Below are 27,190 nucleotides of genomic sequence, written 5' to 3'. Positions count from 1 at the left end.
CTCAAATGCTGTTGACCACACCTTGAAGTGAAACCAGAAGTAAACCGAAAGGGGAGGGGGAGTAACAAGCTTGCAAATGGCTATTAGAACCTTGTTTCTGCCTTGGCAAGAGCTCAGTGTGTGACAGTGAAACAGCACGTCCTGTAGTCAGGTAGATGGATTTATTTTGTAGTGTTAGTGTGTACCTTGCAGCGTGCTGCGTTTGAGGTGCATCTGAGCCTGTAGCAAGAGTCGTGGATGTTCAGTGTTGGATTATTCAGTAGTCTATGAATATGTGCCTTGGACTTTAGACATAATCTGCTCTTGACGTGGGATAGCATTCTCTTGGGGAAGAGGGAAAGGTGAAAGGAAGGAATGGTCATTTTAGGAAGTATCCTTACCGAAACAGTTTGTTCCCTCTGTGGTGTGTGTGGCTTGTGACTTGTTCACAGCAAGGGTGGTTTGGGAAGTCAGCAGACTGTTGGAATGCTTTAAATGTTTACACAGTTGTTGACTTAACACAGAGAACACTGTACCTGGAATTTTTGGTATCAGCTTTATTTGCTTGTTCACGGGAATAGTGCTGTCCCCTTGTATATACCGGGCATCTATTTGTGAATTCACTGCATGTGTTTCCAAGACTTGGTTGAGTATTTTTGCTTCCTTGATGGAGGAATTTAGTGGAGGACTTGTTAGTGTTAGGTCAGAGGTTGGGCTAGGGGATCTTGGAGGTCTCTTCCAACCTAGATGATTCTGTGAGTCTGTGAATTTCTCTAGTGCAGGTGACGGGTGGCAGTGGTAGCAACAGACATGCCTCATCCCTGGAATTGTTCAAGGCCAAGTTGGATGGGACTTTGGGCAACCTGGTCTAGTGGGAGGTGTCCCTGCCCATGGCAGGGGTCTGTGTGTGTGTATGGAACTAGATGATTTTTAAGGTCCTTTCCAACCGAAATCATTCTGTGATATTAATAAAATATACTTTACAATGATGTTGAGGTAGGTAAAACTCCTTTGCTGTGGCTTGTCTGTGTTTTGAGTTGAGCTGCAGCATGGTAAGGAGCAGCTAGGAATGAAGTCAATAAATCGTTATATGAGAGTTAGGGAAGATGACTCTACTCCGTCTTGAATCGTTTGAGTTTTCTGTTGCTGCTGGGCTGCTTGCATTGGCCCAGGTAGGGATCGTTATGTTCAGCTTAAGTTTGTGGACAAGAATGTCTCTTCAGGCTTCTCTCAGGTTAGTTATTGTAGAATCTAACATAGCCATGTAAGTGGCCACAAGTCAGGCCTTTGGTGATCTTTGAAAACCTGACTGGGTGATGGCTGAGCAGTACAACATTTGCAGTATGAAGGGCTGCCGCAAAGCATGACCCAGGAAATCTCCTAGTTTTCAGAACTGAGAATCTGGTCCAGGAATTCACTTTCATAATTCACATAAGTAGAGGCTAGACAAATCTCAGGCCAAATGAAGGACTTCAGCTATCTCATACATTTTATTACAGGTAATGTAATAACTGAACTGTTAAACATAGGGCCAATGAGAATTTTGCAGACCTGAAATTCTTGCCTTTTAAACAAAACTCTGGCTAAAGACCCGTGCTACACAGGTAGATAGAATAAAAAATAATTGGATAAGGTTGTTGCATCTCCAGAATATGTGAATTTTAATTTTAAGTTTCTTCCTTTGTGTCTGTTCAAAATGGGGCTGTGCTGCTTGAGGGAAGAGGCCGCTGTGGTTGAAAGTAAATCAGATTATAAATATAGCATCACAGAGTTTTTATCAGCTTAATGTCTGTATTCGTGCTGGTGCAAGCTGTAACAGAAGCCACCTGCCTAGTAACTCAGTGACTGGAAGATGTTACTGAAAATCATTCAAGACTGTGGAAATGACAGATGTTAACTTGTTAGTCGCAATAACAACAAAATCCCTGGAAAGGGGGCTTAAAATAAGTGTTCTTGTATTGTGAAACTACATATTCTAATGCCTTTCTCTCTTAGGTGCAGACCACTATTTATATTATCATGAAATGTAGACTAGATAGCAAAGTGAAAACTGAAGTGGAATTCTCTCCAGAGAATGCATCGTCTGTGTGTGTGCTGGCTGAGATGGAGAATGAGTACACAATCTCCGTGGAAGCTCCAAGTAAGCTGGGCTGAGCTTTGAATTTCCACCTCCCCACCTCTCATTGTTTCCTTTCTATCCCAACCTACCTGTCCTGAGAAGTGTCAGGGGTGTAAGGGTGGAGGTTGCAGTGTGGGAAACACTGACACCAGGAAATCTTGAACTTGAATTCTCATCTGTGATGCTTTGCTGGTATGGAACTGAGGAGAGTGCTGCTCGGGATCTGTTTTCCTGGCAGCAGTCGTGGGGTTGCAATGTGGAAAAAACTTAGTTGGAGTTCTGAGGAAAGATTACAGCTTGTATAGCACTTTGAACTTAATTATATGTTAGTATTACCAGTATGTTAGTATTGGCAGGCATGAAGAGAAGGTAAGTGCTGGTAAATAACTGCATGATTATAACAGTACATGTTTAATGTGTGATGATCTCTGTGTGATTAGAGATGAAGCTGTTTATCGTAGCTTGTCTTTTAATTCAGATGTGTTCTGTCATTCTAGATATTTACACTTACAAAAGCTTAAGTTGTCTAAACTTTTCATTCAGTAACCTTTAGGGGCAAGATTTCTGATCTTTTTAGTGATAGTGGTTTCCCAGGATTATTTTATTTAACCTACTGTGGTCTGTGTTCGTGAAGAGTCAATGTATTAGGTCTGGGAATAGACACTAACAGCCATTACAGCAACTCTGAAGAAGTCAATCAAGTGGATGGGTCTAAGGAAAACTACCTCAGCCACATACAGATGTTCAGTTTAATCTGTCCTAAATCAAGACTTCTGATTTAAACATGTACCTGGAAACTAACATGCACTTTGAATTATAAGCCTGACTTTCACTTTGATGTAGTACACATGTATTTGTTAGAAACTGCAGAGCTAAAATATATTTAGAATTCCTTTCAGGTGTGACAGTAACCATTTCATTGGTTGCTTAGTTGTTACAGCCAGGCATATAGACAGGGAAAGATTCATTTCAGTGGGATTCAAAATACGTGTGCTTCAGAGCTCAGACCTATGAGTACACACTGGGTAAAATATTAGGAAGCTCCCAAGTTGCATGTCAGAGAGAAATCCTGTGCCCGTGTAAACTTGCAAAGCTGAAATCTTCTAAGCTGATTTCACTCAGAGAGTAGTGAGACTGAGAGGGGATGCGAAATCCCAAGCCAGATGTGGAGAGGGATGAGGTTCTGTAATTTGAGGTGGAGTACTGTTACCATTAGTGGTCCAGACTAGGGTTAGCAGATGACCTAGAAGGTCAGGTGTTATGCTTTGACATGCCTATGAAGGAGGCTGTTCCAAAGTACTTTCCTGCCTGGTATTCAGATGAATATCATCACCTTTCTTTTGTGTGACTTTTCATGAACTGTATATAACAGAAACTATTTTGGTATCCAGCTGACAGTATCTCCAATTTCCTCCTATACCTGGAGCATTTGATGAAGACTTGTTGCCATTGTTAGTTCTTAAAGGTGATTTCTTCTCGTTTCTTTCAAAGATTTAACCTCTGGGACAGTGCCTCTAAAGATATACTCAGGGGACTTGATGGTGGGAGAAACGAGCGTCACCTACCATACCGACATGGAGGAAATCAGCAGTCTGCTGGCAAATGCAGCCAACCCAGTACAGTTCATGTGCCAGGTAACAACTCTAGCAAACGGCTGCTTTGGAAACCAGCTCTTCTCAAAGAGTAGATAGGTGGACGTGAGCTACCTTGTGGCAAGCGCTCTTGCTTTTCTGGAATGCAGAAATGCAAAGTTGTTAGGGCTATGAGAAGGTCCCTAAAAATCCCCTTAGAACAAAAGCACAGGTACTTTTACCGTATCTGGAACAAATAGTTAGCTAAGGCAATTCAGGCCATCCAGCTAACAAAGAAAATACTATCAGTCAACACCCATGTTTAGACCTTGATTTGAAAAGATTAAGGTGACAGAACTTGATACAGTAGAAAGTATCGCATAAAATGTTTGGAAATTTGTACCAAAGGGTTTTTGCAAAAGATGTGAAAATGTAACATAGTTTACACCAGCTGACTGAAGAAGGGTAAAATAAGTACTAAGAATAAACAAATAGTTCTATTTCTTTAAAGCCTGTCCTCAGTTCTTGTATCATATTTTGCCAGTTAGGGTACCTGAACCCTGTTACAGTGGTAAAGCTTGCACGAGCAAGTTCTCCAGATCCGTTGTCTGTGCTTTCTGCCTCCATATCCCTGATTAGCTATGTAGCAGAAGCCTACAGAGAGCGGTGTTAATCACCAGCATGCCTGGGGTAGAGGAGACTGTCTTTCACCTCCTTTTTAATTCAAGTTAAGGAGCAGGTGGTACTGGGCTGTGCTCCTTCTTGGGGTAAAGGCATGCTTCACAGTCTTTGACTAAGCACTAGTCCAAAAGCCAGGGTGTACACCAGGGCAATTCAAAATTGACCTATTCATACTTAGAGCATGAGTGACACTTCACTGGAGCAGCTTCAAAAGTGAGATTATGCCCATCAAAGAAGTAGGAAATAAGTCTTCCATGCTTCCAGTTACATGAGTGACTTTCACCTTGCACTCTGTCTTGTTGTGGAGTTTGTAGTTCTTACCTGTTTAGATTAATCATACTCTGTTGGACCATGAAGTTCTTCATGTTCCTTGTTTATCTAAACATTGCCACCCTCAGTGTCTATGCATATTGTTTCCTGATATATTCTAAATAAATAAAACTTACTACATCACCCTCCAAGTCTCATCTTAAATGACTCTCTAGACTTAACCAAGCAAAATTACTTTCCATCTATTTCTAGGCCTTTAAAATTGTGCCATACAGCATAGAAGCACTGGACAAATTGTTGACAGAGTCACTGAAGAAGAACATTCCTGCCAGTGGCTTACACCTATTTGGAATCAACCAGCTGGAAGAAAACGATATGATGACAAGCAAGTTGAAATATTTTTGTTTTCTTTTGAAACTTCATCTGTATCAGTAGTTTTTCCTTGGAGCACCTTAATACTGAAGTGTGTACCTGCACAGGCTGTCTCAAGTTTTGAATCTCAGCCAGGAAGCTAAATTTCAGATTATGTCTAGAGCTGGTTGTGTGTCCCTTTTTATTACGTGTCTGTCTCACTTTATTATAGCGTGGCAGATACAGCTAGGTAGACAGCTTCAACCACAAAGTGAAAAGATGATGCCCCCGGAAATGCTTGCCTTACTTTCTCACTTATTCTTCCAGTCCTGTGCGGTATTTTTCCCCAGCACAGTCCTTTTTCCCCCTACCCCATGAGTCTGTTCTAAGGTGCACGGTGGGCACTTGGCAGTTGGATTGGTGTGGTACCATGGTTTGATTCCTTACAGCAGCTGGAACTTACTGGAACGATGATTAAAGAGCTCCTTCTGAACCTGTGATCCTACGTACATGCAGCTAGTACAGTGCCAGATTCCCCATTAAAGACCATAGCAATCAAATGTGGGGATGTGCTAGATACCTCAGGTAGTTCACTTGTGCAGAGCTAGCTCCATTTTGAAATGTGGAGCTTTTCAGGGTTTTCAAACCTGCTTTGGTTGGTGCGTTTGCTAGGAAGTCTGTTTCTCATCTGCTGTCTCTGCTGCTGCTAGAAAGAAGCTTAGATTCTAACAGACATCTCTTCTCACAGATCAGAGGGATGAGGAATTGCCAACGCTGCTTCACTTTTCTGCAAGATATGGGCTGAAAAACCTCACCGCTTTGCTGCTGACATGCCCTGGAGCACTGCAGGCATATAGTGTGGCCAACAAATATGGCCACTATCCAAACACAATCGCAGAAAAGCATGGCTTTAAGGACCTCCGGCAATTCATTGATGAATATGTGGTAAGAGGGAGCAGCAGTCCTTCTTTGTTCTTTCAGCAGGTTTGGGCAGTGGCACCAAGCTCGGCACTGAAAGTGTTGTGGGACCAGGAGTGCTGAGGTACAAAGTGGTGTGGTAGGGAGTAGATGTCCAGCTACCATGAAAGCTTCCATGTGGGAGGGTTGATTTCACCTCTGGAGCCAGGAAAGTTCTTAGGACTTTTCAACAGAACAAATAAGATGGAAGCAGAGCCTGCCATGCTGGATTTCCTTATTGTTCAACCATCTAATGATGTTTCTGCAGCCACATGGTGTCTGTTGTATTCTTCTAATTTCTGATCTTGGAAAAACTATAGCCCCTTCATCTCACTTACTTTAGGAGGTACTATGGGAACTGAATATGTTTGGGAAGGTACAGTCTGAGGTACTCTGATCAGTCATAGTACAGTCTGATTATCAGATCATTCACAGCTGATTTTTGTTCTACATGAAATGCATTTTTTCCTGTGTTGGGATATCTGTCCATTTCCCACTTGTTCTTGCTGTGGGAGCTCAATTCACAATTCGGTTCTCCTTTGAGCCACCCCAGCAAACAGCGCCCTGACTTCTTCCAGATTATGATGTGGACACCCCCTCTCCTCCCCAACATAGGCAGGGATGCCACCCACTAGATAAGGTTGTCCAGAACCCCAAATTACTGACTAGATTTTATCTGCCTTTACTTTTTGTTGAAATGGCGTACGTAGTTGTCCCTAGCAGTTGCCTGAATGGTGGGAGATAAGTACGCCAGTCTATTACAGCAGTATTTAAGCCCTATTTTGGTGGTATGGGTAGTTCTTAGACTAGGGACTTGCTTCGTGATAGGAAGATAAATTTAGGGTTATATATCAGAGCTAAATAAAGGTCATATCCTGTCCTGAGATCAGGAAGGCTACAGAAACTGTAAACTATGATTAAAATCTTTGCATTGGGGTAAGAGAGATGCTCAGGAAGTCCTTTCAACTTTATTGCTGTACTGTGTTCCTCCCATGTTTTCTTTACCAGCAGAGTGACAGAGCTATGTTAAGAGTAGGTCCTGCTTACTAGCCTTCAAACTATCTGTGCAATTTAGCACCAGAAATAATAGCACAGAAATAATCTGCACCAGTGTGTCCACAGCAGGGTAGCGACTAGGAGCGCTGTGGGTTTAGAAGGAGTACTAATATGGATATCTGAAAATCCTAGTAACCCCCTTTACTCACCTCGTTTTATGTCTGGCAAAAGTTCCTCTTCACCTCCCTAAAGCATTACGTGAGCTACTGACCCATTTTGGCTGTGAACGGAAGCATGTGTGGACAGTTTTGACACATGCCCCATGGATGAAGGCCAATGAGGTGATGGTTGTGGATAGAAGAATGTCTTGTAGTACTGCAACCAGTTAAGATGTCTGAGCTTGTGACATAGTAGGAGCTTGGTAAGGAAGCTGGGATGAAGATTTTCATTTTGCTCTCCTGTGGTGTTTGGTAAAGGTCAGCACTGCCCTCCATACCTTTTATTTTCTCCCCTCATGTGGCAAATGTATGAGAGAGTTCTGCTGTCCTGTGAATCGAAAGTTGCCCATATTGCATGAGCAGCTGCTTGCTGTGAGGTTTCCTGTTAGTCTTACCAAAAAAAAGGTGGTCTGTGGACTCCCACTCTGTGTGTTACGTGCTGCTGCTAGTGCCAAGAAATTGAAACTGAATCTACAGCAAAGCTAAAACTTTGCTTTCTTGAAAGCGCTCCACATGCGGCAAGTTTTCCCCCTTATGGTCATGTAAGCTACGCTTACACCAAAATAACCTTTGACAAACCGTTGTAATTTTAGAATGAACTTTGCTCATGTTCCAGGAGCTCGAAGACATCAGGTAGAAAATGAAATTGATGGACAGAAAAATAATACTGGCTATTCTGAATGTTTTAGAACCTCTTTGCTTCACCTTTGTTACCTAGTGTTACAGCGTAGATCCTGAAGGGTGGCCCCAAACAGCTGTAATGGAGATTAAATTCCTTTGAGAAGCCTTAGTCTTTGGGAATGGGCTACTCTTGGAAGGTTTCTTTCCATCAGTGGTGGGAGAAAAATGTTTTGTTTTGCATTGATTCTCCAGATTTTTTATTTAAATTAGCTTTTTTTTTTTTTTCCTTGGACTCTTTTTCTCTCTAGGAAACAGCAGATATGCTGAAGAGTCACATTAAGGAAGAGCTAATGCAAGGTGAAGAGGATGAGTCTGTTTATGAGTCCATGGCTCATCTTTCCACTGACCTGTTAATGAAGTGTTCCTTGAATCCTGGCTCCGATGAAGAGCTATATGAATCCATGGCTGGATTTGTCCCGGGTGCCCCAGAAGACCTTTGTATGTATAATCACTGCGATATTCTGGGTTTAGAAGCCTCAGCTGCTCTGTCTCTCTTACACAATAATAGTGCCCTGGTTGAGTTTCAGAGTGAGGGCTGGTTATAGCTTTTCTGATACCACGGTAAGGAAGCCATGCTCTGGTTTTGGCATTGGCTGGCTGATAAAATTGCCCTAAGGATTTCTGTGGTTGCCAGGGTACATGGTCAAGAGCCATTTCCTCAGTGTTTTGAAGACTGTCTGAATCCTGAGCAACTGATGTAGCATTTGGAAGAGAAAGTTTCTTTTGTTTCCCATTTCTCCCTCCTGAGATCCCTCTGAGATGTAGAGACACTGACTTAGTGGAAGACAACACTGTGCAAGATGTAATTTTACTTACAACTGTGAAACACTGAAAGATTTCAAACGTGAGTTGAGCTTCTACCTCAGCAGCTTAGGAACAAAGGAAAATGAACATCTAGAAATGTGTTCTAAAAAGATAGAAACTGAAAAATCATGATCCTAATTCACCTTGTTTACTGATGAAAACGTAGAGCTAATTCTGGTAAATATGCAGCTGTTTAACTTTTTCACTATTAACGTTCAGTGAGGCTGATTGCAAATATAAAGTTAAGAACTTATGTTAAGCAATTGTAAATTTGCTGTTCTTATCTTCCTTCTTGGTCTTGCTTCATCCCACTGCTACATTTTATCATTCCCATGATAAGCAGAAAGTGTAGCTTATTATAGTTTAAGTACCCACGTAAGGGCTTCCAATGTTTCTGCAACTTTAAGTGTATTGCCTTGGGAGAAAAGCTTTTCCTGCTGAAACACTTTTGCTTATAGACTCTATCTGTCATGGGTTGTTTTTCTTCTCTTTTAGATTAAACAATGCTATAAAACACATTTTTATTGGTCGTGGAGACCAGAAAACTCTGTTCTCTGCCTGAAATCATATATACCTCTCTGCTAAATTTTGTTTGGCTACTGTGGGGTTAGTTTTGTTGCTGTCAAAACCAGGATTATTGTGCCTTCAGGTGGTGAATAAGCAGTAAGGGCAGTTGTACTCCTATGGAACAAAGCTGCTGTTGTCCACAGTAAGAGGGTGGGAGTTTCCAGATATTCAGAAGCTCTACTGCAGTCAGTGCATCTCTGAATGGTGTTGATAGAAAAATTCTGCAGAGGGGGGAAAATGTGCTTAAAACCACCGAGACTAACCTGTTGTCTTCCACTCCTCAAAAATCTAGAAATCCCAGACACTGTGAAGGGGGGTATTCCTCTCTTCCATGAATGCAAGTCAAACCCCCTGTACTTTACCACTTCTTCAACTGGACTCTGAAAAGCCTCTCTGAAATGTCTTCATATTGGTTCAGATTTAGATCAGAATTGCTTGCTGTTAAGAAAACTATTTGCCAGTTCTGTAGACTGTTGGTGGAAGAGCTAATTGTTCTATGACTCTGGCTTCTTCCCTGCTGAAGATCACCACCTCTCTGTGTGCCACCTGAATTCCTTACATATGTGTATTCTTGCCTGTTTCTGTCAAACTACACTGAGTTTATTGTTCAAGAATACAGGTTTTTCTGCTCCCACTTACTCTGGCAGATCTTAGGAAGGATCTTGGCTGGTGTTTAGGATGGAATACGGAAAACAGCCTGCTTGGCTGACAGGCATGGAAATGGAGAGCTAATGAATTGGCTGCCTAGGGATAGGAAAGTTGTGCATTCAAAGCCTAAGTCAGTCTGCTTTTCTTAGGCTTCTTTAGCAGTGAAAGCCCAGCAGGCCACTGCCCTTCAGGGGACCCTTCTGCAAGAGCAACTACATCAGTAGTGTGGTAGAGGTCTTTAGGGTCAGCACCAGAAACTTTTCCTGGTGTTTACACATGCTGTGGGCTCTGCAGGGCTAGTAGGACTGGAGAGGTAAAAACCCAAGCTTGACTCTGAAGTAGATATTTACGACTTCTGTACTAGAAAGCATGGCTGGATAAGTCTGTATTAAAATGTTGGATAGATGTGCTATATGGCTTATTTGTAACACTTAGCAAGGGCAATGAGTGTTCCCTGCTTTTTCTGGAGATCTCCCAACTTATTGCTCCTGTGCACACTTCTTTGTCACCTTCCACTCAGGAATCTTTTACAGAAAATACCTGTATTTATATGTAGTCTGTTAGTCTTTGTCTGATGAATATTTACAGCTTGTCTGAATGGTGCCTAATATGCCATAACAGGTGCCTGTGTCATAACAGGTAAAGGTTAAACAGGCACCATGTTCCACAATTGGTCTTGTTCCCTCAAACTGAAGGAGTTTCAACATTATTTAGAATACCAGCACAGAGGTAAACTCCCACTGAAATTAGTGGGAGTGCTGGCTGGCTTAGGACTGACATCACAAATACAAACTTCAGTCTTCTGTACTGTTTTCTGAGGACAAAAAGCTTCCTAGGAAATAGTAAACAGCTCTTACTGAGGTACTTTCTGCAGGTCAGAATAGCCCTTGTGTAAGTGATTACAGTTGTGGTCTAGAGGACAATACTTGGGCTTTTTTTAAATGTAGACATACTGTGGCAGTGTGCCCAGATATTGTGATCAGAATGTGCTTCCACCAGTTTTTTGGAGACTGATCAAAAGAAGGTTGGTACCACTAAGTCAATTAGCCTAGCAGAAACTGATATGAAAACAAGGTAATGCAGGACTGGAGCCGTTGTAATGAGTTAAAAGTAGTAGCAAATATTTAGATGCTGGAGTGTTCTGCCAGTTCTTGTATTTTTCATCCCACTTTTTTAATACATTTTTTTCCTATCTGCTTTTGATGCTGGGGAAACACAGAGTGAAGAAGCTGTACAAGGACTAGCTTTGCCTAAAGTGGTGCTGCATGAAGGTTGCACGTAGCTGTTTTGAGTTGCTAATTGTCCCTGTTAGCTTTGGGATAAATAATGGGTTTAAAAAATGGAAAAGATTTTCTTCATCTATAGTAATACACTGCCTCCCCTTCTGCTGGAGAGGGGTATTCTTTGTCAGATAGGTCTTAATACCTTGAGCAGTGTAATTCATAAAGTACTCCTAACTAAATCACTGGAAACTTACTAGTTTCTGCTACTACCTTGTTTGCTTTATTTTTTTTTAAGTTAGATTGAATTGTCTTATTTAACTTCTTATTATCAACTGTAATCATTCCTGCTTCAGAAGAGCACTTCCCTTTTATTACCTTTTCAAATACCTGTAATGTCAAACATAACTTTCTTGAGTACGAGTGGAATTTGCTCTAGGTTGGTGCGGGTTGCAGGTAAATGGGTGGGTCTCTCACACACTATAACAAACAGCAGTTGAATAACAAGAAGGGGAAGTTATCTCCATCGTATCGATCTGGTGGTATGAACTACAGCATCAGATGAAGAGATTTGCTTTTTCTACTTTCATCTCACCACCACCTCCTGAATTTTACAAAACAGTATTTTTGAGTATGCTAGAGCTCAGCGTAGAGGCGAGGCTGTGGGAGCAAGGACTCTTGAAAAAGTCTTGAAAACCTGTTTGATTCATGTGAAAATTAAACTGCCATGTTTCTGTGTGTGTGCGTGTGTGTGTGTGTGTGTGTGTTCAGAAGTGTTTGAAACACCTGATTAGTTTGAACAAAAGGAATCCTCTGGAGTATGGAGTGTTACCATGCCTTACAGCCTTCTCTAGTATCTCTCACGTGCTGCCTTGCCTTCTAAGCTGACTTTCCAACTGTAAGGCTGAAGTTTGCTGTGACATTTTAACTGGGGAAACAGGTTGTATTTCCTCTATCCAAGGTCAGTCGCTGGCAGTGGCAAAGGGCTGGTGGAAACAAGTCCTGACTCCATGTGTTGTTTCCATATCTATGAGCTGTGTGGACATTCAGATTTAGCGTGAATTTCATCCTTTATCCTTGAGAGTTTCAACTGAATAAAACCTATTGTCCCATAATTTGCAGGTCTTCAAAACCTCAATAGTACATAGTAGTTGTGATGTCCTTATTCTACTCCTTCCCCCAATATTTTTATTCTCTTGAGGCCAGGTTTTTAGCACTGTCCTCATTGACTTTCACTTTTTCCTCACTTAATGCAAGAAACAGCAGCCTGGTTTTCCTTGAACGAACTGTGGGAATTCTGCAGTAAAATATAACTTCTTAAAAACATCTGGGGTGTGATTTATGCCAACACATTGAAGCCTTTGTCTTAGTTAATAAAGGACTGGTCTCTTTACAGAGTAAGTTTTCTTATTGTACAGGAGTATTTAACTTCTATTGTTTACAAACGTTTAAAGGGGGAAAGGATATGATTACTTTCTAAAGGGTGCCAACATACGCCTATTTTAGCTCTAGTGAGGGGTCAGTAGGTCATAACGTGTCTTCTGTATGTCTTGCTGCACATTGGTTGAGATCCCTTCTGAAGTCTTAAACCCAGCAAAGGGAAACTAAAAGTCTCTTTGAAAAAATATATTTTAGTTACTAAATTCTGAAGACTGACATCTAGGAACTCTCATCTTTCCTTTCTTCCCACTAGCCCTTCAGAACAGCATTACCCAATAGCCTCAGGAGGATCTGGGGATCTTTCCTGACTGTGATACCCAGTTTTGTGCTTGCTTCCTTGTCACTTTTGTCCCACTGTCCTGGTTTTGCAGCAAGTGGAACAGAAGGTGTCAGTGGAGAAGTTCAGAATTTCTTTTAATTTTTGGTACACAAGTGAGATGTTTGAGCTTATCTGTATGCAAGACAGCCCCATGTGCCAGAGAGTATAAAGGTGACAATCATATCTATTAAGTGAAACTAACTGGTTCATAAATTTAACTGTGTTTAATACAGTAATAGAAAACAAAGCCTTCAGTATCCTGTTGCTCTGCTGGTTTAGTAATTATGTTGAGCACAGCCAAAATGGGGAGGATACTGCTCATACCATAGAGAATCAAAGGAACTTTGCACACCTGTCAAATTCTGTTCTGCCCCCAAATCCATAAAGTATTGGCTTTGCTCAGGGCTTATACTTGCTCCAGGTTTGTTTCTAAAAGCTATGTTAAAAATAATAATCACGTTTGGCTGCAAGGTAGAAAAATTATAGGGAAAATACAGGTTTGTAATGCTGATTCTTTACCATGCTCAAAGGCCAAATCTGTGCTTGTGCAGTGTAGCAATATTAAGTGAACTTTAAATTAGGTTGGTGGCGAGCAGATTAACTTCAGCAGCATGAAACTGGCATATGAACTGCAGAGCTCTAAGAAACTGCTGATGTGGTTAATCCACACAGCATGCAGCATTGCTGTGACTGTACGGAAGGTATACCTGCGAGATTAAAGCGAGGTTGGGCACATTCTTGCAGCCATAACTGGGTCCTTTGACAATGAGTCTTTAACCGGAAAACCAAACAATCAAAAAAAACAACAAACCCACAACCAAAAAAAAAAAAGAAAACCAAAACATTCTAAGAAAGCAAAATCTTGGTAGTGTATTGTTAGCATTTACTTAGTCTCCTCAGCTTTACAGGAACCATCATGTAATCCAGAGTACTATTTTCTATTCTCAGTTAATCCAAACCATCCAGTTTATATGGTAATTGATATTTTGCAATATGCCTCAACAATTCTTTTATATTCCTCTTGTTTTTAATATTATTAGGAACATGTGAACCTAACTTTTTATCATCACAGGGTTTCAGGATTAGTTTTAGAGTGCAGTTAAGTTGGTGTTACTTCTTTTCGTTTTTAAATCAGAATCCTTCACTGCAAAACAAAGACCTCACAAAGTATCTTATTGTTGTCACTTCTTTCTCCATAGTAAGTTGTTACTTGACTGTCTAAACACCTTCCAGTCCAGCTGGTTAACTCATCCAGCTGTTTTCATTTTTATTGAGTACCAAACAAAAGGTATCTTGTGTGTTATGAACAGATGGCCTATAATGTCTGGTTTGGGAAATTCATGAAGTTTGCACCAATTTTGGCCTCCCAGGAGTGTCTGCTTTGGAGCCTTGTCAGAAGTTCTCACCAAGCAATGCTAGTCACATCTGTCTTCCTCAAGCATGTGTCAGGCAGCTGGCAAAGATTTGTGCAGGGTGAACTGTACATAGCAATTTATGAGCCTTTTTTGAGGCACCTGTCTTGTCAGTTGTCTGGTTTAGTCTTTGATTTTCACCGTAAAATGAAATTTCAGTCAGAAATATGTCATATTATATTGTTCCACGTGTTTAAGGGCATAATCAACAAGGTCACCTTTCTGTTTTTTTTTTTTTTTCAGATGTAGAGATGCTTCAGTCCAAGCCAGACACTCCAACTGCCAGAGATGAAATTTCTCTAAATACAAAAGACTCGATGCTCCGCAAGTTTTTAGAAGGTGAGACCTATTTGGAAAGGGAGGAGAATAGCACAGTTGAACTTGAGGTTTCTCCTTGATCTGTTAAGCATAGGAGCTAATCCTCATCATATGATATGGACAGCCTTGCTTTAGTGGGTATAAATGAGACACAACAGTAAAAGCAGCCTGTGAAGCTTGTGAGGTGACTTCAGAAATGTGGTGAATTTCTTTACAAGAAATAAGAGTGACTTCTTGTTCCAGTGTCTGCTAACCTATGGGTGCAAACACGGTTGATATCTATTCAGGAATGGCTGTCTTTGTACCTATCTTTGTGAAGGGAATTAATTCTGGTGTCCTGATCTGGTGCAGGTTCCCCTCATAAACAAGGGCAAAGTATAAAGTAGAACAGCATAAGCTAGATATGAATTTTAATGCAGATGCTTTATTCATAAGCCCATCTACTTGAATACAGCAGCCTGGAAAGAGGAAAAGAACTTCTGGCTCCCAGACCCGCTTTGGGCTGTTCCCACTGTGCATGATTGGGTCATCCAAGCCTTTTCCTGTCTCACCAGGTTCCATAAGATCCACACTCGCTTCTCATGGGTGACACAAATGGACTCAGAGCAAGATTAAGTCTGTCCTTTAACATGTTGTTCTGTTTCCCATGCCAACACCGGTGCTCTGTCAGTTCCTTTGCATTGACTCAGTCAGGTGTACCGGCATCAATCACTGAAGGACACTAAGTCCAGGGGGTAGGTTATTTACTTCTGACTTGATAGCAGAGGAGGCAGTTAGTCCAGGGGCTCTTAATTCTTTCTATGATCTTGAGTCAGTAATTTGCCAACATACAAACAGAGAAAACTAACTGTTAAATTGGGTATGGCAGCACTTGATGAATTTGCAGTGAATTTGGAAGTGAGAATAGAATGGAGATGATGAGGTGGTATAATGGTAGCTGGGACTTGTTAAGCGCAAATACATGCATCCAGCTCCTTCTGAGACATTGTTCTGAGATCAAGCATACTGTCAGCTGATGGCAATTGCTTGTTTCAAACAAAAGAAGTCCCTGTTGTACTCTGTAGATGACCCAGGTAGCTTTTGGAAGCCAGTGCTCTATTTGATTTGTTAACTACTGTGGCATGTTAGTTAACTGGAACTTAGAAACCTACTGATGTTAGTGCTTAAAGACACTTATGAGACTTCCTACTGTTTTTTGCTTTTTTTTTTTTTTTTTTTTAACTGGCTTAGTAGTAAAGTGGCTTAGTAGTAAACACTTAAATACTACAAGATACTAGTGACTTTATCTAGTCCTGTTTTGAAGACCTTTAGCACATCAATTCACTGCAAAACTGGGTATGTTTGCCTAAGAAATGGTCAGCTTGTTAAGAATGTGGTACATGGTACATCTGGAGGGATCTGGTGTTCAGTGAAGTGGCCAGTTTGCTTACAAAGTCTATTCTGTTTTAGGTGGTAGCATGGATGCGCCAGATTCAGAGGAAGGAGTTTACCAGCGTTGTGGTGAAGACCTATATTATTCAGTGGAACAAGATCCTTTTCCACAGGAAATGGCCAGCAGACCTCCAGTTCCTGTTCCAAGACCAGAATCCAGCTCTCCACAGCCAGATAATGAGCTGTACATCTCCAAAAGTGAGTTGGGTACCAGGACCTGAACTGTAGAACAGTCAACTGTAGAATGGCCCTGATGTAGGCTCCAGTTGCCAAATAAACACCAAGAAAGTCTACCTGTGGCTTCTGTGACCCTTTGATTATTTGGCTCTAGAGTCTTTCTGAGCCCATAAAAGCTGGATTACCTTTGTGATCTAGTTTCAGGTCTGCTTTTCATTTTCTGTCTATGCTGAAAATGTTTTATTTTTTTTTATCCTGAGGTCTTGGCCTATGATTGTTCATAATGAAAGCAATAAGATAACAGATTGCCCCCAGCCACTATAAATAAATCCAACTAAATAGGAAAGATTCTGATATTGTAAGGACATGATCAAGCTAATAAATTGAGAAATTGCTGCTCTGTAACAGTATCACTGATTTGTAGCGTTTGTATAGGACAATACCTCATTCTGAGATAGGGCTTAATTGGATTTAAAGAGAACTGCCTCTTAGTTTCCTAGGCACTTTGTGAAAATTTGGTCGTATTTCACAATCCTGCTAACAAGAACTCCAGTCAAGTATGGGAAAGTAATTTCAGTGACTCCTCCTTCCTCCTATTACTTTGCTATGAGAAAGTATTTTCAGATTTCTCTCAGAGATGGCTGTTCTTTGAGGACAACAGAAAGGGAGTTTTACTGTGCAGCTCATTAGCCTATTCTCCTATGGACTTAATGGGGTCCAATAGGACTTACCAGAAGCTGTAACGTGGTGCAGAATTGAATATGATAATATGCTTCCCATATTCATTCACGCTATTTCTGTTTTCCTGAGATGTGTTCAGTGTCTGAAGAGTGGTTGTATTTTTTTTTACAGTTTTTGCACAGAAAGCACAAAGACCTGAGAATCTCTATGTGTCTAGAGGAAAGGTGAAGAAAGGTAAGTCAGAGGTTCATCCTGAAAATCTTTCAAATAATCCAAAAGCAAATCTGAGGTAGCTTTAAGTGAGATGTGTATGTGACAGATAAGGCTGTTTTGTAAGACTCTGGGGATAATAGTCCCATATGAATGACCCGACCTTATGTGACATTGGGAACTTTTTATATCTGCCGAGTGTGATGGGTACTCTTTTATCTCATACAATACATATCTGCTGTCTCAGAGTTTATCCTCAGTCAGGATTTTAATGATCATTGAAGTCCCTTTTTTATGTTTTGATCCACATTGCCTCGTCAACCTGATGTTCCTCTTCTGAATATAGTCACTGCCTGTTGATCATTATTTCCTGAGATTTAACCTGTATTGAACTGCTTCCCATTGATCTCTGCACTTTCAAAACTGTGACTTTATTTTTTAGTTTCTTATCCTGTGCATTATCAGAGTGCTAGGAATTGCACCTGTGCTTTTATCTCCTGAGTTGGGTACTCCTTATATTGTAAATGAGTTGCAAAGGGCCAGCATCAGTAGGATGAGTTTTCAATTGTTTCTGGAGTTATACTACATGCTATCTAGGAAGTCTAGCTTTCTAATTGCAAAGGTGAAATACTGTTTTATGGATTACAGAGGGTGCAGAAGTGAGACTTTTGAGGTGAGGAAGCAGAGTGCTTTAAGGAGGACCTTTGGTACTGTTCAGTTAAATTATGTGTGTTTTTTTTTTAAGAACAGAGATTATCACAAGGATGTATTTGCACACAATGCTACCTCTCAGATTTTTTAGTCCTGACAAACAGCAGGATGACATGTGGACAAAATACTCTTATAGTTAGGGAAACTTTCAGTCTCTAATATTAACCTTTTGGCATCTCTGCTACATCAAAGCTGCTTGAATTGCTTTGCATTCAGTGAAGAGGGCAGATGCCACAAGTTCAGTGATGTTTTCACTGTTGTTCTCTTTTCAGAGACAATAGTTAGGCCTGTAAGAGACCTGTCTCAATCAAGTATATACGATCCATTTGCTGGAATGAAAACCCCAGGTCAACGGCAGCTGATTACGTTACAGGAACAAGTGAAAATGGGCATACTCAATGTTGATGAAGCTGTACTTCACTTTAAGGAGTGGCAACTGAACCAGAAAAAGAGATCAGAATCATTTCGGTTCCAGCAGGTACGGACTTATTCCACTGTTTAAGAAAGTCAACACTCTTTACGTATGTATCTGAAGCAGTTCAGTGTGGGTACACTTCTTTTCTGGTTGGAGCAGGAAGACTCCTAACACAGTCCCCCATCCAGTAGAGTTCTCTCCTGACACAGGAGGCTCTGCTCCTATGCAGCAGCAAGCAGATAGCTGTTTTACAGGTCTGTTTATCTTGCAGTAATATTTTTAGTCTTTCTAACATGAAGATCTGTATACTAGCAATTGGACCCAAATAAAGTTGGCTAAATTACCTTTCTTTTCACCTAGCACCTACCTGGTGGCAGGGACTTCTGTGAATGAACATTTGGGTTGTCAGTTTGCATCTATTTCAGTTCAGTGAAGACTGTGTGTCCCAAATGATGTATTGTCGTTAAACTCCTGTCTTGTAAATAGTCTGATGCTTCTTTAGGTTCTTTAAAAGGCAGAATGATTGATGGCTTTCATTGCTAAAGCTTCCAGGACTGCCTGTTCTTTGCAGCTGGGCAAAGTAAAAGTCATGGGTGAAAGTGCACTGTTTGGGTGCTCAACCGAATGAGAGCATCATTGTGTTGGCAGCAGCAACATAATGACTGGGAACTAGCAGTCACATTTTAACGTTTCCACTCTCATGTTAGTTTGGAGCTCCCTCTTCAAAAGCACTGCCTGCTTCTTTCGGAGCCTTTTGTTCATGTGGTGGCAGAGTCTGCCCCAGCGCTCGAGGTGCTGGTCTCCAGTGTGTGATACTGTTCTGGTAGCTGTCAGAACAAAGCCAAGACTTTAGTTCTTCTCACCTGGAAGGGTCCTCTCTAAACAGAAACAGTCATGGGAAACCCCTTCTTCAATAACGAAGGCTCTAGTACATCTCTGTAGCAGAGAGGAAGTTGCGTGCTCTGAGGCCTATCCCATGAGCACCTTTCAAGGTCTGCTACAGATCCTGCCTTGTGGTACAGCTATTGTTCCTTCTGCTTCTCCACCTATTCAAGAACTTCTTAATTTTTACGTTTTACAAGCTGTTTCCTTTCCCCTCCACCTCCCCAGCTTTCCTTACTGTAAGCTGCAGTATGCTGCCACGCTTTGTTTCCAGTTATGTTTTCAGGTATCCGTTGTTGCTTCAGTGGGAGCATCCTCATTTCTCTCATTGTCTGTCATGCTCTGATGTGCAGCAGCCTTCTCTGTCCCCACAGTCATTATTACCTGTTCATTAGTACAGAAAGGACCGCACAGTTACTTGAACGTGTCTCCTGTTTCCATGCCAGTGTAATAGCAGAGACAGAAAATAGAGGGAATTCTAAACCAAATATGCTGCTTATCTGCAACTACCAGTGAGTCTGTGAACTTGACCTGAACATACACAATAAACATCTGAAAAAGCTTGCCTTCTGAAAGGAGGATTTCTGAAGGGAATAGATGGTTTCACATGGTTTGGACTTCAGCCTGATCTAGCAGGCTTTGTTGCAGCTTGGTTGCAAAGTTAGCTGAAATATGTTACTGGTATTGTCAGAAAGCTGTTTATCCTCCTTTATCCAAAGTCTGAAAAGAATGTCTTGTGATATTTTTAGGAAAATCTGAAACGGCTACGAGACAGCATAACCAGGAGGCAAATGGAGAAGCAAAAATCAGGCAAAAGTACAGGTAACAACCTCTGATTCTGACATTCTCTGGTAGTGAAGCAGCGGCCAATATTAACTGCTTCTTAAGGCAGACGTCTCTGTATTGTACTTATGTGATATGTTAATACTCACATTTGTGTGCCTGTTGAGTAAAACATGAGGAAGCTGCTTTACTCAGTTTCCCAGACTGAGAAAAGGATGTCGACACCTGTAGAGTGAATTTTGATTTGTTTATATACAGTTATGATCACCCTTACACAACTGTGTGTGTTTTGGGGTTTGAAGCTGTCTCATGGAGGCTAGACTCATGTAGATGATTTTCAGCTGTTTATTCCCATTTTCTCTCCTAGATTTGGAAATTACAGTACCCATTCGACATTCTCATAACACTCTTGGGAAACCAGAATGTGGCATATATGAATACACCCCTAGGAAAAATGTTTTCCCACCAAAAAAGGAGATAAAGCGAGGAGACTGGAAAACAGAAAGCACGTCCAGCACAACAAGTAAGCAAACCTTGATTGTCACCCCTCAGGGTTAGGACTTCTGTTGCTGAATCCCAGTGCTGACACTGCCACCCTGAACCCTGCAAGAAACTGTTCTTAAAGCTGTAAAAGCAACTCCAGTTTCATCAAGGGGTTTGGGCACACTTGTGTCTGCATTTCTATGGGAGGAAAACCTGAAAGCTGGGCGAAAGGGTTCCCTTGAGCCTTCCCAAGGAAAGTGTATCCCCCGTCTCCAGCTCTTAAAAGTAGATGGCAGCTGCTTTTGTAGAGAAAAAGTATGATCCCTTGCTGTGACTCCCAGCAGGCAGTGTGCTGTTCTGGCCTGAAGGGTGTAGCCGTATTGCAGGCTGGGAACCTGCGTGTTGCTACTTGTCATTTCCTCAATTGTTATAGATAAAGGACTGCATTTTTCATTGGTTGCTTTGGGACCTGAACTCTTGAGTCTCTTGGATGCTCTGGAAATTTTTATTATATTTGTTTTTTATTAGGTTTAATCTGTGCAAATTAAATCCTTGCATTCTCACTGTGTCTTCAGACTGAGCAATTTTCACAGAAATCATTAAGATCATTTTGGTCCTCTGAAAGGAACACTGACTCTCAGTGAGGTTACTCATCTTTGTGGCTCTTGTCAAGATATAGCTGGCACACATCTGAAGTAGGTGCCAGAGGCAGCTGAGCCTAGCATATAAGTGGTTGTGTGAGAATTGTTAAAGACCCTGCAGAGTTCAGTGTGCAGCTTGGCTGTCTTCCATGGTATGATTGCAAAAACAGATTCTAACGTGATACTTAGTGCACTAAATGCTGTTTGGACCAGCTGATAATGACATTTACCTCACCAAGGATGGGAAAGGACTGTGTATTATGAGAAATCCTCTCTAGCCTTCATTTCAGTGAGTAGGTTTCTGAACATCAATGTCTCAATATTGTAAAACCCTATAGGACATTACATATTTATGACTGAAACCAGCCATAGCAGTGTTAGATATATTTGTGAGCTGTTGTCCCCTTCAGAGTTAGCATGACTGACTGCAAAAATATTCCCTACTCTGAGTCTATGCAAGTTAAATAGGTTTGCATAAATAGTTGCTGAAGGTAGTTTGATCAAATGTGTCAGTCTTTGCTCTGAAATAGACTAACAATATTCCTGTGGTGAGTAGACATCCTTAGAGAGGAGGTGGTGAACAGCGATTGGGAAAGACAGCCTCTCAAGCAGTCAGTTATTGCAGAAATTCATGTGTGACAGTGCCCTTAGCCATCCACCTCCATGAAGTTAAGGGACATGGGGACTGATAATTTAAATATATAGGAGTTGAGCGTGTAACACTTGTGAAAATATTTATCTGACTTGCAACCTGATATCGGCACTGAATCCTTTCAGTTAGATTATGGTTGAGTATTTACCAGAAGCCTGGATTTAGGCAGGGGAGAAATCTGCTAGAATGAATTCAAAGCTGTGTTGTATGAAGTGCAGTTATTTGGATCCTGAATATGTGAAATAATATGAATGGAGACAATTTTATCTAAACAAGCAATAAATAATGTGTGGAAGAGGTATGCATGAGGTTACAAGGAGCTGAGTTAGTGATTTGCAGTTAAATCACCAGGATTTAATAAACTTTTTTTCTCTTGCTTATTGACACTAGGTAGCGCGAGTAACCGCTCCAGCACTCGGAGCATACTGAGCGTCAGCAGCGGGATGGAAGGGGACAGTGAGGTAAGCTTTCATCTCAGCTATATATATCTGCTGATCTTAAAAATATGGTTTTGTCTATATACAGAAGAAAAAGAGCTCAGGAATGCCAGTGCATTCGTGGAAATGTCTAAATGTAGCCACTTCTGTTTTGAGGCTAACAAAAACCAAATTCTGCTGGTGGTTTCTAACCTATTTTGAACATCCTCTTCTGCTGTTTCTGTATCGCTAGTTCAGACCTGTCTGAACTGCACTCTACGCTGTTAGTGTCAACCACTTAGAAATTCTGCTACCAAAGGTGACTCACAAGCTGTAGCCAGGCCTCGTTTATCTTATTTCACAATATATAGCATACAGACACGTTACTAATAACAGGTGTCTTTACTCTCCATTGCACTGTTCCCATATCTGCATATATGAGCTAGTCCAGTCCAGAAGCTACGTGCCAACTTGGACACTGAGGAAAATGCGTGCTTTAGGGACAAAGAAGTGTGTTTCAGAATCACTTGGATCCTGATGTACTTTTAAAAAAAATATTTATTTCTTTTTAGGACAATGAAGTCTCAGAAGCAAGTAGGAGCCGCAGCCCCCTTGCCCACCAAGCAGAGAGGCTACCCCTCCCGCTGCCTGAAAGGCCTCCTAGAGTGCCTCCTCGAGGTGCAAGCAGGTAAAGCTAAAATGCAGCTCAAACGGAAGCTTTCAGAGAATCAATAGGGAAGCACTGGGTAGAAATTAAGGCAGGAAGCAAATGTCTCCTCAACAAGGCCTGACAGGCTATGAAGTGGAAACAAACACTGCTAAGGAACACTAAGGTCCTTCCTTCTCGTCTGTAATACCTGGTGAAAATGATTTCCCGTTGGTAACCTGCCTATTGCAATGCAACTGCTGTGGTTCTCGCACCCCCAGTAGTGGGCAGCACTGCCGAGACTCACTGCGCGTCCATAGTGAGTCTGACCCAGCTCAAATAGCATCCTGTACGTGCCACCGGTTGGCGTCTGACCCTCTTGAGAAAATCCTCTCAGAATATACTAAACGTGGTCCAGGGGGAATTCCCTTTTGCCATTCTTATGAGGTTTTTTATTTTTCTAAATTTCAGAGCTCTCCAAAGCGTACTGTGTGATTGGCCTCAAAGAACCTCACTAGTTTGATAAGTGTTGGGGAAGGGGTTGGAGTGTTGCATTGATTTGGTCAGGCCACCACAAATTTAAATACCTTGCAAACATTCCTTTATTCCGACCACTGCAAGTTTATTTAAGAGTAGATGTTAATACAATGCTTCTACTGTTAAAAGTCATTAATGATGTGTGGAAACTGTAAGTTCTGTGTTTTGCCTTGGCTTCTCTCAAGAATACAGCTACAATTTATATTTAGTTTGAGTAAATATAAATATATTTTGAACCTTTTGCTCTTTTCCTATTGCTCTTTGACTAGTCTTCAGGGGGAAAAAAAACCTACTATAATATGGAAGTTTTATTCCAAACAAGCATTATACCATCTCCTCCAAGTAATGGTAGAATTATTGCAAAGTAGGAGCAGAAGTAACTTGGTCAGGAACAGGGCTCTAGCACTTTGGCATCAGTTGTATTGCTGAGTCACTGATAGCCTGCTTTTCTTCTTGTATGACTCTTGTTTGTACAGCATTATTAGGTACAATGTTCCTGCATGCAGTTTGTTCCAGAACCCTGTTCTCTGTTACTTTTTTAATGCATTTGTATTCTGTCTTTTTATAGGCCTATAAGCTCTGAAGGCCTTTATCCTCCACCTGTGCCCCCAAGAGGTCGCTGAATCTCTCAACATCTGTGGAATATGAGATTTTTCTGTTTGTATGTGTGTATTTGTACAGATATTTTTGGGGTTGTCTTAAATTATTTATAATTGGGAGCCAAATGTTTGCTTCCCTTTCTCCCTGTCTAAAGTTCTGGTGACTTTACCCATGATTTTCATTGAGACTTTTTGGCCTTCTACAACTTTTTTATTTAGAAGAATTTTCATGCTCTGAGACTTCAAGGAAAAGTCATGGTTGGAAAAGAGAACACTGCTGTGTGTCTTGGCAGCCCTGCAGCAACACGGAGTTTCCTTTTGATCAAGAAAGAGGTTGTCCTTTTAGAAACTAAATCCTGATACGGATTGTCAACAAAGCCTTCGATACAATGTGCAAAGGCTTTACTGGAAAACATGCTTCAAAAAGTAAAGACAATCATTTTAAAGACTGTGTTTGAAGAACACTCGTTACAGCAGGAACAGATGAATGCATTGCTGTTTGGTGTAACATTTTGTGTGGAGACACATTGAAATTCCAGAAAATTTAGAATCTCCTTCCAGTATTCATTAAACCATAGGAGGATGAAAAGTTATCTTTATTTAAGAATGTGTTTTTCATACACTCTTGAAAATGCCTTTCCCTGTCCCTCCCTGAAGAGGACGGACATTAACAAGGTGCAGCATGTGACACATTTGCCGTGAAAATTCCCAAGGCAGCTGGTAAGGGATTTGCTGTGTCAAAACAGCTGTACTTAGACCATGGTGGGGGTTATTGTTCCTTGAAATCATCTGACTGATCTCTCAAATTAGGGGGAAAGAAGAGGCAGCGCTGCTTTGTTCTGTATCTCCTGCACATGTTCATTGTAGCATTATGAAGACCTTTCACTTCATGTCCTGGAATAATACAGCAGCTCTCCAGTTATAGATGTTCACACCTCACAAATACTCCTGTGGAAGCAGGAATGCTGTCTGGGGGCTGGGCTTTGCTTGCTTTGCTCTGGCAGTGTGAATCAGCAACAGCTGTGTCCAGCCTTTTCTGCCGGAGGACTTGGACACTTAAGGAGAGTTTCCTGGTTGGGCTCCGTGTGCCAAGCACAGAAAGCACATAAAGCAGAAATTAATTTTGATTCCTCATCCGAAGGGGCTGGGATCATTAAAGTAGGCTTTTTCTAAGGCTTTGCAATCTTCTATGCATATCCTGACCCTTGGGGGACACGTCTGAGTCTCCAGTTGTCCATGAGTGACATAGATGGGAATTCTGCAAGACAACATTCAGGGTAGAGTATTAAGACGTGTTGCCGAGTTGGTTTTCAAGCTGTTTCCCCTGAGAGATGCATAGTTTCCATCTGCTCACGTAAGCTTCTCTTGCTCTGTAGCAGAGCAGGCACTAGAGTTGTAGCTCCGTGCTCTTGCAGCGGGGTGAAGCCAGCACGGGGAGCTGCAGGAGTGACGGAGGCCAACCGTGACTCAGGCAGCACTGAGGGAAGGTGGAAGCTCGCATGGGGATAGGCGTAAGCTAGATGTCATCCACATGTTGAAAGCCACGGGCTGTGTTCCAAGTACAGTTCACATAGCCTCTCCTATTGTGAGGACGCATGCTGGGTACTTACTGGAGGCCTGTTGATGAAGAGGATTTCATTTTCTTTTTTTTCCAGAGGACCTCAGTGCCTTCTTCACTGACAGTTCAAGCTCTTACTGACAGTTTGCTCTTTGGTCACTGTAGCCAGGCGGATGGTGAGGTGGGAGCTGCCTTCCTCTGCCTTTCTAGAAACAACATGATTCCTAGCACTATTCAGTCAAATTGGAAGCAGGGAAGGAGGTTTTGGTGCTGAAATAAAGAAGATGGTACCATGGATAAGTGAAAGAAGCAGGGATATAAGAAATAAAGGATGAAGGTTAACAGTTCGATTCTCTTCAGCTGTCACGTGTACTTGGTTTGCACAAAGCTCCCTGGTTTTGTTCAAAGGTTCCCCATCTTTTTAGGTCTGGCTGCAGCTGTGCCCCAGAGATTGGAACTGCAATTTGGCAGGACTTTGCTTCCACGTTTGCCAGGCTCAACTTAAGGCAGAAACGTAGCATAAGGGGAAAGCTTGAATAAGGCAGCAGGTGAAGAGCAAAATGCGGGTGTCATACAGAAGATTTCCTTTCAGAGCTGTTGGACTGAAGCAGCCCAGGGCTGTTTTCCCCTGCATGACTTTTAATTCTGCACCCCCTGTATGCAATAGCTGAATGTCTTCTCTGAGAAGGATTTATCTGAACTGTATCTGAGCATTTGCCTTTGCATAATCCTGTTAACTTGGCCGTAGACTAGATTTGTAGTGCTAGTACTGCCTGCAGCAAGACAGTTTACATCCAAATAGCTGAAATATGTATAAAGTGTAGCCTTTTGGTCACTCTCCCTGTTGCAACTTAGATCCTTTCTCAGTCTGAACTGAGCTATAATACAAAACCAAATGCTAGCAAGGCTCTGGTTTGGAGGGGAGGTGAGCTGGGATCAGCGAGACCGAGAAGTCTTAAAACAGAAACAGTGCTCTGTTCACATCCCTTTTGCACTGTGAAAGGGGAAAGATCCAAGATGAAGCTGTAGTCTCGGGCATTCCTTTCTCACTGTCTAGCTGTAAATCTTCCTGGATTAGTTGGGCAAATTGCTGCCCGGAAGTCACAGCAGAACTGTCACCCTGTCAAGGAGAAAAGGAACAGCAATAAAACAACTTCACTCTAAAATGCACGTAGGTGGTTGGGGTGTAGGCATGGCTTTTGCAGATCAGCAAAGATGCACCTTCTGAGCTGCCCAAATCCCCGTTCCTAGTTGTTTTCATTTTATTTAATTGCTTTCCCCTCTTACAGCTCGGTGTGTAGAGTCCCTGTAGCTGTAGACTCTAGTTGTGCTGGAGGAGTGTGTAGCGTGTATCGCCACCACCTAGGGCGAGCAATGCACTGAAATGAAAGCTCAGAAGAGACCAGAGAAGAAAACTGCCTGTGACTATGCATGAACATGCTTGGGGAGAGGAAACAAAACTGTTTCACCTAGGATCGGAGCTCAAGGACCGAGCAGATAATAAAATTGCTGGTAAAGAGTAAACAGCCTTGCCACCTGTCTGGGCACTGAGCAGTGCCGGAGCTCAGGCGGCAGCTGGCTGGCCGGGGCCGAGTGTTTGCTGTTCACGGTGTGTCCTGCAGCAGCTGGCTCTGGCTGGCCCCGCTGGTGACCGAGAGTGCCGAATTTACAGAGACGCCGAAACCGTAAATTCGGTTTAAGTGCCAAATTTACGGAGACGCCGAAGCCCCTCTGCCTCCCAGGGGTGCTCCACTCGGTTTTGGGCCGAGATGCAGTGACTGTAGGGAAGCACATGGTGTAAGCCAGGCAGCCTGGGT

General features: G+C 41.9%; 1 protein-coding gene across 5 annotated transcripts in view; it reads left to right on the top strand.

The window, feature by feature from the left end:
- The window catches only part of PIK3AP1 (phosphoinositide-3-kinase adaptor protein 1), a 46,708-nt gene extending 22,300 nt beyond the window's left edge, over nucleotides 1–24,408 (top strand). For all 5 annotated transcript variants that reach the window (XM_027460804.3, XM_072040181.1, XM_072040184.1 and 2 more), the window contains 14 exons: nucleotides 1,975–2,119; nucleotides 3,590–3,732; nucleotides 4,873–5,005; nucleotides 5,720–5,916; nucleotides 8,072–8,261; nucleotides 14,477–14,572; nucleotides 16,001–16,180; nucleotides 17,012–17,074; nucleotides 18,034–18,239; nucleotides 19,808–19,880; nucleotides 20,209–20,364; nucleotides 22,008–22,078; nucleotides 22,606–22,721; nucleotides 23,785–24,408. In XM_027460804.3, the coding sequence (XP_027316605.1) occupies nucleotides 1,975–2,119; nucleotides 3,590–3,732; nucleotides 4,873–5,005; nucleotides 5,720–5,916; nucleotides 8,072–8,261; nucleotides 14,477–14,572; nucleotides 16,001–16,180; nucleotides 17,012–17,074; nucleotides 18,034–18,239; nucleotides 19,808–19,880; nucleotides 20,209–20,364; nucleotides 22,008–22,078; nucleotides 22,606–22,721; nucleotides 23,785–23,839 (1,824 nt within the window). In that variant the 3' untranslated portion in view covers nucleotides 23,840–24,408. The remainder of the gene's footprint in view (nucleotides 1–1,974; nucleotides 2,120–3,589; nucleotides 3,733–4,872; nucleotides 5,006–5,719; nucleotides 5,917–8,071; nucleotides 8,262–14,476; nucleotides 14,573–16,000; nucleotides 16,181–17,011; nucleotides 17,075–18,033; nucleotides 18,240–19,807; nucleotides 19,881–20,208; nucleotides 20,365–22,007; nucleotides 22,079–22,605; nucleotides 22,722–23,784) is intronic.
- Nucleotides 24,409–27,190: the final 2,782 nt, after the last annotated feature.

Source organism: Anas platyrhynchos, chromosome 6 (assembly GCF_047663525.1).
Source record: "Anas platyrhynchos isolate ZD024472 breed Pekin duck chromosome 6, IASCAAS_PekinDuck_T2T, whole genome shotgun sequence".
Classification (NCBI taxonomy): domain Eukaryota; kingdom Metazoa; phylum Chordata; class Aves; order Anseriformes; family Anatidae; genus Anas; species Anas platyrhynchos.
This window is presented reverse-complemented; position numbering and strand designations above follow the sequence as displayed.